Consider the following 12,466-nt stretch of genomic DNA (forward strand, 5'->3'; position numbering starts at 1 on the left):
GCTGCATGGGCAAGGGGGAGTCTTCACAGACGTCATCCCATAGTGCAGTGGAACCACCAGATGGCGCCAAAGCTTTGAAGGCAGTGAAATGCTACTCGTGTGGACGTCTAGGCCATATGAAGAGGGAATGCAGATATCCCAGGGCCAAGACAGAGCAGCGCAGCGAAAGCTCATCGCGTGGAAAAGGCCGAGGCAAAGGCAAAGGTCCGGTGTCTAGGACAACGCAGCACAAGGCTATGGTTTCACGCTTCACTCCAAAGGTTGCAGAGGTCCAGAAGACGTCTAGATCTTTCTTCGTTGTTGATTCGGCGGCGACCCACCACATGTGCAACGATAAGAGACTTTTTGTGTCTTTTACACCGCAGGAAGGTGCGATTCACCAGGCGGATGACCACACTATTCCCAGTAAAGGCTACGGAACTGTTGTTCTTCACAGTTTGGACTTATCGATACAGAATGTCCTTTACGTGCCAGACGCCAAACATAATCTGCTCAGCGTTGGACAACTGAATGAGCGGAACATTGACGTTTCCTTCAAGAACAAGAAGTGCATCATCACAAAGAAAAATGACTATGAATTGCATGCTGAATATGTTGATCGTTTGTTTGTTTTGTATTATGATGATGTTGTGCAGGATGACACTTGTTGCATTGCAGGTTCTAACAAAAGTTTGCATGCAGGATGTATTCATGATTTTCATCGAAAATTTGGTCATTTGCATTTTGAGGCAGTATCTAAAATGCCTGCCTTGGTTGAAGGTATGACTATTAGACCCTGCAGGTACCACATGAAGTGCAAAGCATGCGCAGCAAACAAGGTGAAAATGGCTGCGAAAGGTAAGGTGTCTAGTAGGCAAGCTACGGAACCATACCAGATTATTCATGCTGATTTGGTTGGACCACTAGCGCCCTCTTTGGGTGGAAATAGGTACTTCATGGTTCTCATTGACGCATTTTCTAGATATATTTTTGTGTACAATCTCAAGCAGAAATCAGAGGCTTTTCCTAGGTTCAAGGAATTCTGTGCTTGGTTGGAAAATGTGCATGGTAAGAAGATAAAGACTCTTTTCAGTGATCGCGGGGGAGAATTCACTTCTCAGCAGTTTGAAGCTTTTCTGACTGAGAAAGGAATTCAACACGATTTGTCTAGTCCTCGCTCGCCATGGCAGAATGGACTTGCGGAACGGGCAAATCAGACATTGCTTCAAGGGTTAAAAACCTTGCTGCATGATGCCAATCTTCCAGAGAGTTATTGGGCCGAATCTCTCTCGTGTTTTGTTTACAGTTACAATCGCAGGTTATCTTCAGCGATTGGTTGTACCCCCTATGAGAAGATGTTTGGCAAGAAGCCATACATCAAACACATGAAAATTTTTGGTTCTGACATGTGGGTTCATTCACCACAAAATTCAAAGTTAGACAAGCGTGGATTGCATGGTATCTTTCTAGGTTATCAGAAAGGGTCTTACAGAATAATGATGACTGACTCTAAGACAATTAAGCTCACGAGAAGTGTTGAATACAATGCAAAGTGGGGGGAGAATGTGGGAATTTTCCAATGTTATCCTGATGACAGTGATGAGACTGAGGATAGTCAGAAGCAACCACAACAACCCACACCCACTGATGAAGGTTCTGAGTCTGAATCTGAAACTGAATCGGGTGATTCAGAGGATTTCAAGAGTGCGAAAGCCTCTATGCGACCCTCTGAAAGCTCTGATCAAGAATTGGAAGAACCATTGTTCACAATAGGTCGCTTTTCTCCTAAGAAGGAAGAGGAGAGTGTTGAAGACTTAAGGCTAATTCGTAGGTCACAGAGAGCCACAAAAGGCAAACCTCCAAAGAGATTTGCTGATGAATTTGCTACGATAGCAGTAACAGCTGTTAAAAGCTCTAAGAAGGTATTTGAACCTTCAAGTTTCCAAGAAATCCAGGGTTTGGATTCAAAGGAAGCTGAACCATGGTTAAATGCCATGAAGGCTGAGCTTGATTCCTTGGAAAGGAACAAAACATGGGAGCTAGTTCCAGTAGTTCCAGGAATGAAACTGCTTGGAAGCAAATGGGTCTTCAAAGCGAAGACTGATCAAAATGGCAAGATAGTCAGACACAAAGCCAGATTGGTAGCCAGAGGTTTTGCACAAGTACCAGGTGAAGACTATCACGAGACCTACTCACCCACAGTGAGGTATGAAAGCATTAGGCTTATGCTCAAGCTAGCTGCAGAGGAAAATCTACACATTAGTCACCATGATATTAATACAGCTTTTCTGTACGGATCTCTGGATGAATCACTTTATATGCTTCCACCTGATGGCGTACAGGTAAAACAGGGATTTGTTTGTGCTCTGAAGAAATCCCTTTATGGTCTCAAACAAAGTGCACGGTGTTGGCACACAAAACTCACTGAAGTATTGTTTTCTCTAGGTTTTCAGCAAGGGAAAGCTGATCCATGTGTATTTGTCAAAGAGGAGGGGCAAAAGAAACTGTACTGTTTGTTTTATGTTGATGATTTATTATTCTTTTGGAAAGATGTCGCAATGTACAATAACGCCCTAGCTCAACTGAAAGAGCACTTTGACATGAAAGATCTTGGTGAGGTAAACAACTACCTATCTCTGGAAATAGAAAGAGATCAAGATGGTAACATTCTAGTACACCAGTCACGGAAAATTGCTGATGTGTTAAGCAAACTAAACCTGATGGATGCTAACCCTGTAGACACACCGATGACAACAGGTTATCAGGTAGATGACACTGGAGAAGCATTTTCTGACTCTACACTGTACAGAAGTGTGCTAGGCAAGCTAAACTTCATTGCCAGATGTTCAAGACCAGACATTGCTGTTAGCTGTAATTTGCTAAGCAGACAAGTCAACAATCCTAGTGTCAAGGATTGGAAAGCTCTGAAACGCATAGCGCGGTATTTGAAAGGCACTATGCATTACAGACTGAGATTTAACAATCAGAAGTCTGGTGGTCTTGAGATATTTGCAGATGCAAGTTTTGGAAGTGACACTGAAGACAGGAAAAGTACGTCTGGAGTTTGCTACATGTACAATCAGGGTCTGTTTGATTGGTCATGCAAGAAGCAAACAACAGTTAGCTTAAGTACTTGTGAAGCTGAACTGAATGCACTGTCTTATTCACTTAAGGATTGTGAATGGTTGATACAATTGTGCAAAGATATGAAAATTCCTGTCAAATGTCCAATCCAGGTTTACCAGGACAACAAAGCATGTTTGGCTTTGCTGAAGTCTGAAGGTTGTAAGCAAAGCATGAAGCACTTGCAATTAAAATTGCAGCATGCTAGGGAATGTATTCAGAAGGGACTCGTAACGGTGTCCTATATGCCAGGTAATAAAATTCCTGCTGATGTATTATCCAAGATTGTATCAAGGGATCAACACTGTACCTATGTGCAGAAGTTGGGTTTGTACTGATATTGTACGAACACGCTGCCCAGTGATGTTCACAGAAAGGGGGAGGATGTTGGTTTCTGTTTTCCTTCACTGTGCAGCGAAAGGGCTTGTCACGAGACAGGTGTTTACATTCCACAGTCTGTACTGTACTGTTGGAGTTTCTCACGGGAAAGGGAGACTGGATGTGACGTACACTGGTTTCCTGTTTTTCACTGTGTTGTTTCTCTCCAAGCTGTCGAGGAGAGAGGATGCTTTTCTGCTCCGGCAGAGGCAAGATGTCTTTCTGTAATATAACTGCTTTGAACTGTAAATAAAGCAACCAAGAGCATGCAGCACGTACTCCTCATCCTTCCGCTGGGCACGGAACTCTGCTTTAACCAACAGCTTGAACACACCTCTCTAGGCTGCTGTGGCTGCAGTGGGCTCTCTCTCTAAAAAAAAGGTCAATAAGTTCCTGCACCTTTTTCTAGAAAAAAAGCCCTGTTGCTAAGTATTATCTGAGGCCATTTTTATCAGTGATCTCTGTCTCTGTTGCTCTTAATGCTGCATTTTTAATGTATTTTTATTGTTGCTTTAATATTTTAATATATTTTTAATGTATTGTGATTTTTAATGGTTTTAAGCTGTCCTGAGAGGTGCATGGGCATTAAAAGGGCAGGACAGGGGTAATATAAGTTGAGCATTAAATGTGTATAACAACTATCCATTGCGCATATTCAGGCCTCAAGCACATAATCTGCCTGTGAATAGAGAACTGTGCACCTTTCCCAGTCATTATACATAGTCGCCAACAGGTCTTCAGAAATGTACATATTGTTTTATATGTAGATTATATTTTCCAATAAAATATCAATATTGATTTTTTTTTGAAAAAACCACGTATCAACTGAAATTTGTCTCCGTTCACTACGCATGCTATCAACAGGCCCTGGGAAATATGCATATCTGCACTGAATTTTGTACATTCTCCAGCCAACATGCATAATCCCCAGCAGGCTTTGGGGAATGTGCATTTCTCAGCAACAATTTGTTCATTCTCTGGCCATGATTCACCCTCTCAAGAATCCTGTGATGTTAGCCACTATTATTCCCATTTTAAATTCTGACTTTGACAACTGATTGCCAGACTTGCTGCTGTGCAAGGGAAGGTGGTCTCTCAGAAGAACAAGGAAGCTACCTGAAGTTTGTTCTCCAAGACATGAAGATTGTTTTCCAGTTCAATGTGCTTGTCAGTCAGCTGGCTCCAGTCTTCGTTTAATGTGTTGTAGTGTTCTTTCCAGAGGGCACAGTCTTCTTCTGCAACGGCTAGGGCTCTCTAGGAAGAACATGGTCACATGTAAGGGGGAAAGTCAACAAGCATGCCTTCTCGAGAGCGACAAAGGGAGCAGGTGGCGTGGATAAAGCAAGCTATGATCTCCATGAATTGGGATTGGAACTCAAGAGGTCAGCTGTGTCAGGTGGCAGGACTAGAGCCAACAGGTGGAAATGGCACGGAAACAAAACTAACAGTGTCCCAGGAGGAGCTGGGCTCTCTCCTTTGTTGAGGGAATTTAAGCAGAGGCTAGGAGGCTCTCAGGCATGCTGTAGTTCCAGGCTAGCTGAGGGTCTGAGGGCCACACTGTCTCATTCTGGCCCCGCCACAGGCCATAGGTCAGCAGTGGGGGTGGCCACAAAGTGTATGTGGCTAACTCACAGTCTTGTACATACATGCACAGAGCACAAGTCTCTCTCACACAGAGGCAGGCACAGAGCTCCTCTTCTGATTGATACAGATCAACAGAGGAGCAGGGAAAGCTTTCCTTCCCAGCCTAGCACTGGGCAGGGCCCATCCTAGCACCACAATATCACTGGCCAGAGATTCCGCTACTGCAGGCAAAATTGGTGGCTGTATCTCCATACTAGCCCACAGGCCTCCAGTTAACCACCCCAATGTATTGAGCAGGGATTTGGGCTAAAATTACCTCCATGATTCTGTGATTCAACCTGCTGTAGATGGAAAACACCACATTCATTATAACACAACAGAACTTCCCTTCCATCTCTTCTGCCCCTCCCAAAAAATTGTTCCTGGGGTTTCCCAAGAGGCCAGAGAAGTTCTGTCATGCAAATCAATTTTTGTCTTCTTTCTGTCTGCATTTATTTGCTTGTGCCACAATAACTGATCTGTCCCTGAAATTTATGGATGTGGATACCTTAAAGGTAAAGGTACCCCGGTCCGTACGGGCCAGTCGTGTCCGACTCTGGTGTTGTGCGCCCATCTTGCTTAAGAGGCCGGGGGCCAGCGCTGTCCGAAGACACTTTCAGGTCACATGGCCAGCGTGACTAAGCCGCTACTGTCGAAGCAGAGCAGCACACGGAAACGCTGTTTACCTTCCCACTATAAAGCGGTACCTATTTATCTACTTGCACTTAAGGGTGCTTTCGAACTGCTAGGTGGGCAGGAGCTGGGACCGAATGACGGGAGCTCACCCCGCTGCGGGGATCCGAACCGCCGACCATGCGATCAGCAAGTCCTAGGCGCTGAGGTTTTACCCACAGCGCCACCCGCTGTGTACCCGTGGATACCTTAGGCTAAACTTAATCCTTTCCCCACTGCTGTTTTCCTTCAAGATGTGTGCTATTAAAGAAAGCCTCAGGTATTTGCCATTTTCAAATTTATTTCCAGAAATACTATCTGGCAACCTCAGAAGCAAGAGGGGAATCATCATCACCAGACACATTGCCCCCATTTCTCTGCAACAAAGCAGCAGTTGATATTTCTGCCTGAAGGAGGGCTGGGTGAAACAAAAGCTCAAACATTTCCGTCAACAGATCTTGCTCCACTAGCAATCTTCTATTTTATGCCATATAGCTTTCCATATGGTGCCATCTAGTGGGGATGTGAAGGGCCAATCCAGATAATACATTTAATATTTGATCACATTTATGTATCCTTCATTCTTTCCAAAAAAAATAGCACAAGCAGGTCTCCAAACTGGACTAGGACAATGTGGAGGAAGGAAGTGAAGTCTTCCCTTATACCAGAGGAAGCCAATGTGGTTCCCTCCATATATTTTTTTCTTGGACTATAACTCCCATCAGCCAATCATGAGCAATGGTAGAGAGTGATGGGAGTTGTAGTCCAAAAAATAAAAATCTGGAGGGAACCACATTACAACCCCTGCTCTATATGATACATTCCCAATGAAAAATTACCCTCTAAAACTGCTGTGGAAAATAGCTGCTCCAAAGGGCAAGAGGGATAAGGCCTTTTTCTCTTTGTGAGATGGTGCATGAGGAATAGGTTAACTCTCCTCCCCATGTGGCTGCTGGACAACCAGTTTTCAAAGACATAAAAGGTCTGCAATGTGGCCAGTCACTGTGCACATGTGTGTCTGTGTTAGTTATTATGTCGGGCTCTATTTGGGATCTGTAGAATACTGAAGCTTTGCTGAAAATTAATTCAAATGATTGATAAATGCATTCATTTATTAATGTGGGATTTTATTTAGAGCTTTTCTCTCCTTTGTGCAGTATTGTATACTGCTAACAGAACATTTAAAAATAAGTACAGTAAGATGCCTTGGTTGTGTTCACAGTCCTGTTTACTGTGCACACGTCATTCCAAGCACTGGGTTTTTAATCCATGTTCACACCAAGTTATCCAAAACGCATTTGCATCCTGTACAGTGGTATCTCAGAAGTCAAACAGAATCCGTTCTGGAAGTCCGTTCAACTTCCAAAATGTTCAGGTTTGTGGCATTCGGGAGCCAAAACGTTCGACTTGCAAGGCGTTTGGGATCCAAGGTATGACTGTACCTTGTTTAAAAATGCTGGTGTTTGATGCATTGTTTCTCAAACCAGATTCACAATGACTGGAGCACTTAAGCCTATGAAATACATCTGAAAACCCAAACAACTTAAGTACGCTCTAAGGAGGTAATGTAAACACCCCCCTTGTTGGAGGTTTAGGCAGAGGAAAAAGTAGCAGAGGTGAGATCTGAGCCAGAGAATGCCTGATTGGCTCAAGTCTTTTAGTAAGTATACTGCACCAGCTTAATACTTTCTGAAGGTACATAATTAACCACCCACCACAGAAAGACATGTGGCTGCTTTGCAGAGTTGTTACACTTATTTGCATTTTAGCTGAAATAACCCCCTTGTACATAGCGTGGGGTGATAACATGCTTAGTGGGGTAAAGCAAAGCTTGTGGAAGTTGGTGTGGTGAAGGCAGGCAAAATCCCCACACTGCTCTTTCAACTGAGCAATGTGGTTAAGGTTATGCTTCAGGCAGACCTGACCACAATGATGCAGCCAAGTGGTTATTGTCAGCAACCGTGCTCCAAAAACACACGTCTCACATTGCTCTGGAGCTTCAGCCTTGTACTGAATGCACAACAAAATTTCCGCATGTATGTAAAGATGGAGCATGTTGTGTAAATTGCTGCCCAATCCTGTCCTTGTTCCAGGCTGAAATTCCACACCTACCTGGGCATTTTGGAGCTGCCCTTCCACCTGCAGTTTCTCCTCAAGGAGTTTCTGAAGAGACTCTTTCGCTTTCAGCTCATAGTTCTGCTTTTGATCTTCCATCTCCAGCAGAATCCTCTTTAAGCTCCGCTTTGAGTGACTCTAAACAAACAAATGGAGAACTGAAGAATGATGCCCAATTTAAAAATATTAAAACCAATACGGCCCATAGTTCACCAAAGTAGACAACATGCCCTGGAATTTTTTCCACACTGGGCAATTATTAAACCCATTTGCTATAAAATGTGGATGTGCACACACTCCCATTTACGCCACCATTAAGAAGCAGAGATTCTCTGTTTAATTGGATCTTTAATTGGTTTTAAAGTACAGTGGACCCTCGAATTACGTACCACTCTGGATACTTAACTTTTGGGTTGTGAACGCAGCAAACCCGGAAGTGTATACGTCTGGGTTTTGCCACGCACACATGCATAGAAGTGCTCTGTGCGCCATATGCATGTGCCGAAACACTCTGCGCGCCATGTGCGTGCAGAAGCAGCACCTCCAGTTATGGACTTTTCAGGTTAAGTACGGAATCCCGGTACGAATTTAATTCATATCCGGAGGGTCCACTGTCCCAGCACATGATGGAAAAGGGTTGTAACAACATACTGCGGAATATACCAGTTACATGGATCAAAGGTTTGAATTGAGATAAGATTTTCTTTGGCCTGAGATGGTTGGGGAGAGGGAAACCCATGGTTTGTTTATTCTAAGCTTCTTTAATATATTTATGATTCAGCAACCCTCTCCGGAATATAATATAAAAAGATATTCATAAGTGACGAAGGGATGTTGGAGTAATATTGATATTAACAAGGAAAAATGGAAACTGCGTGTGATCTGAAATGAAGGAGGGGGAGGGGAAGCTCAAGTATGACTATGCTGGAAAGACCATGTAATTCCCCTCACCTCCGTTTAAAAACAATAGACAAGGAAAAAGAGACTGAGATTTGTGTGCGCTACTGACGGAATATAATCTAAGATAAAGTTTAATTGGGCCATAAAACTCTTGCTGGAAGGAAAAGAATTTGGGGGCTGTGATTAGAACGCCACAGAGATTGGAAAGTTGGAAAGGAGATTTGTGACATGTTTTGCTAGTGAGACAGAATGGTTTCAAGCAGAGTGTTGCCTGTTCCGAGACATCAAAGCAAGAGATGGAGAGATAAGAGCTCTGAGAAACTTCAAGATTCAGTTCCGCCCCAAGCCATGATGGGAGAAAACAACAGCTAGGAAGTGAAAGAGACAACGCTATATATGGACAGAAGGAATCTCCAAGGACATAACGGTTTTCACACACAGGGCAGAATAAAAGATAATGGTTTGAGTTCCTCACTGGAAGCTTTATAAATTTATATATTGTAACATCACGAACGGAAATCATTAATTATGTAGTAGCTGTTGACTAAGGGATTATTATAATAAGTGAAATGTAACTGGCATTAAGTAAGATTATGGGAAGCAGTGATATAAGATCGGAAATGCACCCAAATCACCATGCGGGGAGCCACTTTAACAAAAATGTATTAATTGGAAGTTGATTGGTATTTTGATAATTGTATTGTTATAATTTGGCTATTATTGGGGGTATATTGGAAAACAATTTTTTAAAAGGGGGGGGGGGGGAGAAAAAAAGGTTGCCCACTTGTGTTCTAGAGCATAGCAATGTTATACTGTTTTTAACATTTGATTGGGAGCTGCCCAGAGTGGCTGGGGAAACTCAGCCAGATGGGTGGGGTATAAATAATAAATTATTATTAATTATTATTAATTATTAATTATTATTATTATTATTATTATTATTATTATTATTATTATTATTTCAACAGAGTTGTAATCTCCATGTCAAGTAGGGCATGCCCAAGCACTCATCTCTGAAACACAGAGCAGCCCCAAGAATACAAAGACTGGCCATTCCTGGCATAATTATGAAAATTCTCTCAGAGGGGAGAAACCATCCTTTTTTGAGCCAAAGATGATTACATTATATTATAATTATTATATATTTATTTATACCCCACTTTTCCCCCTGACAGGGACTCAATGAGGCTGACATATAAAACAGGAACAGCTAAAAACATTTTTAATTTTTTTAAAAAACAACAACCAAACATTTATAGAATTGAAACAATGTTAAAACTATTAAGAATATGTTACCTGGGTGCAAGTCTGCAACTGATTCTCCAGGGCACTCAGCCTGCACTTGAGTTTGTCTTCATTTAGCTGACCCTAAGAGGAGGGTGAGGGAAAGGTTGGAATTTTACATCCTCAACTTCCAAAGATTTGTCTAACAAACAAACAAAGAAGAAAAAGAACCCACGTCCCCATATCCCTGTGCCCTGGTTCACTCATGTTTTCCAGAGTTGTTTTTTGCAAAATATGAGCAATTCAGCTGAAATAATGGCAGTCGGGAAGTGCCTCTATCTCCAGCACTCCCTAGTTATTTGTATCTATGCATTTTATCACTGTCTTATTGAGAGTGACTTGGTGCATCATAGAATAGGGTTCCTGGACCTTTCGTCGTTGGGTGGAAGCCATCTCTTGTGCTGAGGAGAACATTTCGATAGGTGCTGCTTTCCTCACCACTGCAGAGCCCTGTCATGACAAGGCGTACCTTCCAGAATCTCCTCTTCTAAACACCTACCTAGCAAAGTACTGCACACCAAACCTGAGTGGAGCATTTCTTAATATGCTTGTGATTAAGCACAAAAACGATGGCTCAGATCCCTAGGAAATGCCTCTGTGCATTAATCCAACGTGCCAAATGGCAAATCTGCTTTCCAAAGAGCAATGCTCAAAATTAATGGAGCTGGTGCCTAGGGCAGCACCCTTTGAAACACCAAGGAAAGGGGATTTTAGGTACTTGAGTCTCTTAAGGCATGGTAACAAACTAGTGCTTCCACTTGTGTCCAAAATGGGCTAACACCACCTACAAAGAGGTACTATGTTGCAGCAGACTTTCAGTAACACCACACAATCCTAAGGCAACAGAGAGACATCACATTCACAGGGCATGTCTGCACTGGAGAATTATCTAGCTGTTAATCCACTTCTTCCCTTGTTCAAATTAGATCACATGTGTATGAGGAACAACTTTGGTCTTTCCTGTTCATACCAGTAGGTGTTCTCTTTTGTGTTTGTCCCCATCTTCCAAACTGCTGAATCTATTATGCAAATTCTATTATGCCTATTAGGCACAGACAGGGCATGTGTGCACAACTTGGGGGCTGTTTTTTAAATCTCCCTGTCCAGGAAGTGTGCAATAGCATACAGTCAAGGGACTGTAAATTCTCAGCACCCAATTTTCACGTGGTTTGCTTGTACAGTTTTCCGATTTTGTTCAAATCTGAGAGATATGGAAGGCTTCTCCATTCAAGAGCACTCCAGAAATAATTGTCTGCATAGCTGGAAAATAAAATTAAAAGAATCGTAAATTGTCAGCACACACTTTTCAGAATAATGGTGCTGCTCAATAGCTGGTGTGCAAATATTTAATGCTGTTTGCTTGTGCAGTTTTCTGGTTTTGTGCAAATCTGAGGGATCAAAAAGAAAAGAAAAGAAAAGAAAAGAGCATGTGGTTCCTTCAGGAGTGTGCTGGACATAGTTATGAGCATCACTAGGAAAGAAATTAAAGGATGCTACAGGACACTAGCCTATAGGTTTCCAGAGGAGCCACATAGATTTATTTCTCTTCTCTTATTTGGAAACAAAGGGGTGAAAGCTTCCCCCCACTTACACTCCTGATCCTGACTCTGTGCCAACTGCTTATTTCTTTAAAAATCAAACATGGCAGAACAAACTACAAGACAGGCATCACGTCAAGTTTGCTCCTTAGACATTTTGAGGCACTGAAAATGTTAGATGCCACCTACGGTTTTAAAGAGGCTCTTATTTTTTAATTGACTCATCTCTCATCTGACATTTGCCGTGCCAAATCCCAAAGCTTCCAATCTGTGTTTGTTTTTGAAATCCCAGCAGCAGGCTATTTGTTCCTCTCCAGAGGTAAGCTGTTAAGGCAAAGGCTGCAGTGGAAAACTATTTTCTACAACATCACTGCTGAGAGGTGAAGTGCAAACCCACCTGTTGCTAAGTTGAGGTTTCAGAGACACTTCCTGCCAGCGAGGGTGTCAAGCTATTTTTTCCTCACTCCTCTTGAAGCTTGACTGAAGTCTTTCACAGAGGAAGTCTCAAACCACAAAAGCATCAGACTGTACATATTCTTTGGCATTTCTCTTCTGTCAGAGCTCTTGCTGATCTTATTTTTGGGCAAACTACTTTGCATTGCTTTTCTTTTCTTAAACTACCTGCAGCATTTTAAGGGCTTAACTTTCAATGCTGCCTACCTGTCTAACTGTGAAAAGCTGTTAAGGCTATAGAGAGGACCTAACATTTTGTGGGGTTTTGGGGCAGTACAATAAGACCATCCTTGCTAACAACCGAAACGCACTTCTTCCATCCCATAAAGGATGTTCTTTTACTGGTCTGGCGGTTTTTCAATATGATCCCTGCTGAATCCACGAAAACTTGATTCCTCCTC

The 12,466-nt window shown here is 42.6% G+C and overlaps 1 protein-coding gene and 1 long non-coding RNA gene across 8 annotated transcripts in view; one reads left to right on the plus strand and one right to left on the minus strand.

Moving 5' to 3' along the window:
* The window catches only part of TRAF3IP3 (TRAF3 interacting protein 3), a 39,364-nt gene that overhangs the window by 9,066 nt on the left and 17,832 nt on the right, over positions 1-12,466 (minus strand). For all 7 annotated transcript variants that reach the window (XM_083444436.1, XM_083444435.1, XM_083444434.1 and 4 more), the window contains exons 9-11: positions 10,087-10,158; positions 7,888-8,028; positions 4,597-4,734 (exon numbers count right to left, since the gene is read on the minus strand). In XM_083444436.1, coding sequence (XP_083300562.1) covers positions 4,597-4,734; positions 7,888-8,028; positions 10,087-10,158 — 351 coding nt within the window. The remainder of the gene's footprint in view (positions 1-4,596; positions 4,735-7,887; positions 8,029-10,086; positions 10,159-12,466) is intronic.
* The window catches only part of LOC310679408, a 279,663-nt gene that overhangs the window by 5,906 nt on the left and 261,291 nt on the right, over positions 1-12,466 (plus strand). The window lies entirely within an intron of this gene.

The sequence above is a fragment of the Podarcis tiliguerta genome (assembly GCF_965153285.1).
Source record: "Podarcis tiliguerta genome assembly, chromosome: 6".
Lineage (NCBI taxonomy): Eukaryota > Metazoa > Chordata > Lepidosauria > Squamata > Lacertidae > Podarcis > Podarcis tiliguerta.